The sequence below is a fragment of the Trypanosoma conorhini genome (genome assembly GCF_003719485.1).
Source record: "Trypanosoma conorhini strain 025E chromosome Unknown Tco_14.4_contig_01409, whole genome shotgun sequence".
In the NCBI taxonomy this organism is placed as follows: domain Eukaryota; phylum Euglenozoa; class Kinetoplastea; order Trypanosomatida; family Trypanosomatidae; genus Trypanosoma; species Trypanosoma conorhini.
This window is the reverse complement of record NW_021705515.1, coordinates 1-2470: the sequence shown is the minus strand read 5'-3', so window position 1 is coordinate 2470 and position 2470 is coordinate 1. Positions and strand designations below refer to the sequence as shown.

General features: G+C 61.6%; 2 protein-coding genes across 2 annotated transcripts, besides 1 other annotated feature; both read left to right on the top strand.

The window, feature by feature from the left end:
* On the top strand, nucleotides 1-1218 carry Tco025E_10010 (surface protease GP63; the record flags this gene model as incomplete). Its single annotated transcript, XM_029376803.1, has 1 exon — nucleotides 1-1218. A coding segment is annotated over one exon (1218 nt), but the record flags the coding sequence as incomplete, so codon positions are not given.
* Nucleotides 1219-1771: 553 nt separating this feature from the next.
* Nucleotides 1772-1834: a microsatellite.
* Nucleotides 1835-2081: 247 nt separating this feature from the next.
* Nucleotides 2082-2396, top strand: Tco025E_10009 (uncharacterized protein; the record flags this gene model as incomplete). The annotated part of the gene is made up of 1 exon (XM_029376802.1): nucleotides 2082-2396. The coding sequence occupies one exon, from the start codon at nucleotides 2082-2084 to the stop codon at nucleotides 2394-2396; it is 315 nt and encodes a 104-aa protein (XP_029223067.1).
* Nucleotides 2397-2470: the final 74 nt, after the last annotated feature.

Here is a 2470-nt window from a genome sequence, read left to right as displayed (position 1 = left end):
AAGTACTACAACTGCCCCACACTTGAGGGCATGAAGCTGGAGGACGCGGGGTATGCGGGGTCGAAGGGGTCGCATTGGAAGGAACTCCACGCAAAGGAGGAGCTGATGGCTCCTGCGGGCAAGCGGGGTTATTACTCGGCACTGACGCTTGCGGCGTTTGCGGACATGGGCGGCGTGTACAGGGTCAACTTCAGCATGGCGGAGCCGATGAGGTGGGGCAACAACTCCGGCTGCGGGCTGCTGGAAAAGAAGTGCCTGAGCGGCGGCCACACCGACTACCCTGACATGTTCTGCAAACAGCTTTGGAATGAGAAGAAGCTGCTCTGTACGCATGACCGCCTGTCTCTGGGGTATTGCGATGTCGGGGTACACAAGCAACCCTTTCCGCCGCAGTATCAGTACTTCGAGGGCCCCAGGCTTGGCGGCAGGGCGGTGTTTATGGACTACTGCCCGTACGTTACTGGGCGCGCAGCGCATGCGTGCACCAACGGCAATGCTCGTGCGATTGTCGGCAGCTTCATTGGCCCCAACTCCCGCTGCGTGAAAGGGAATGACCTTAAAGTGACTGGAACCCCCATTGGCGATGTGTGCGTGAACACTCAGTGCGACGGCGGCAAGCTGAAGGTGCAGTTCCATGGCGACGCAACGTGGCACGAGTGCGAGGAGGGCCAAACTGTTGAGCCCCAGGGGGAGCACTGGAGCGGGAGTATTGTGTGCCCCAAGTACGCCGATGTGTGCGACGTCCCCCCCAACATCAGCGCCTACCCAATACCGGTGGTTGCGCCACCGCTGACAGAAGATCCACCAGCCGCAGAGGACACGCAACCGGTTGAAGGGGAGAATGGCGACGCGGAGGTCAGCCCTGCCGGACCCGGCGGTGAAGCGTTGACGCAGGACGCAGCCGTCGCCCACAGTGCTGGCTCGGATCGCGGCGGCAGCAGCAAAGCTTCTGAGGCTGAGGGTCCGTCTGCAACGAGTTCGTCGGGCAGGGCGGAAGGCGGCGTTGACGTTGCCGCGGGGCACACGAATGCGGCAAAAGGCAGTGAAGAAGAGCAAGGCGGTGCGGAAGGTCCAACGAAGACTGAGCACGGCGGCGCCACGGGGACGGCTGTAGCAAATTCTGCGGACAGCACTGCCACCAACGCCCTGTTTGTGCGTGCGCTTCTGCTACTGTCGCTGCTGCTGCTCACGGCTGCCCTTACCTGTGCTGCTGCGTAGGTGGTGAGGGCAAAATATATACACACACACTGACACCCTGGCAGGGAAGGCTCGTACGCCTTGTGCGCTCAGTTTGCTTGCCGTCCCTGTGGGACAATCCTTCTCTCTCTTCTGTGTTTTTTGTTTCCCTTTTCTCCTTCCCCTCTGGTTGCTTTCTATACACAGTTCCACGTGCGACGAGATTCCCCTCCTGTTTGCTGCTGTCAACCACCCACCCACACACACACGCGGTGGCGCCCCGCACGGCCTGCCCAAGTGAGGCACGAGACCGCCGCCACCGCGCGTGTGTGGGTGCGTGTGTGTGCGAGCTTGAGCAGTTTTTTTTTATTTTCTTCGTGCAGGCGGTAGACATACACGCTCACGGTCCTCTTGTGCTTCTGGACACGCATAAAGAAACCCCTGCCGAAGTAACTTTGTTTTATCTTCTTTTTTTTGTTTCCCTGAGTCCTGCTGGACCTAAACTTCTTTTTAAATGGTTTAATCTTGTTTGTTTGTTTTTTTTTGTTTCTTTGGGGTAAATCACCGCGGCTCACGTTGAGTTTGTGCGCCGTGCCTGCCGCTGCCGCTGCGTGTCTCCGTGCCCTGTTTGCCCCCACCGCCGCTGGCTGCGCCGCCGACACGCCCCCATTTCCCCCTTCTTCCTCCTCTTTCCCGCTAGAGGCACCGGTAGTCGACGGCGACGAGGACTTTTTTTTTTTTTACTTTCCCACTGCGGGGGCGGGGCGTGCGGCCGCCGCTTTCTGCGCCCGGTGCGGCGGGAGAGAAGAGGCGGGGTGTGCGGGTGCGGCGCGTGTGTTTGTGTGTGGCCTCCCCACGTTGTGGGCATTGCGCTCCGTCGCTGTTCCCTTTGCCGCACCGTGGCCATGGCGTGGGTGCACCTGCGCCGCAGTGAGGCCACCCAAAGGAGCGGGATGGACGACGAGGCGGACGCTTTGCGCTCTTTGCGTGTGAAGGGCCCGCGCTCTGCTGGCCTGCGCCGCGTTCTGCCAGTGGCGTGGGGAGGCCGCGTTGCCCGCGATGGGTGTTTTGCGCTGGCCGCGATAAGCTCGCCATTTCGTGGGTTCTGGGAGTGCGCCGGGTGCGGGGCGTGTGTGTGTCTGTGTGGCTGTGGACCTCTTATCGAGCATCCTGGCGGCTGCCCGTTCACGCCCCGTGGGCCGCCGTCGCGCAGCGTGTGAAGTGTGCGGGGGGCGGGCAAGGCGCCACAGACCCCCTTCGCCGCCCCCTTTTGTCGCCTTTTCGCTGCGGGGGC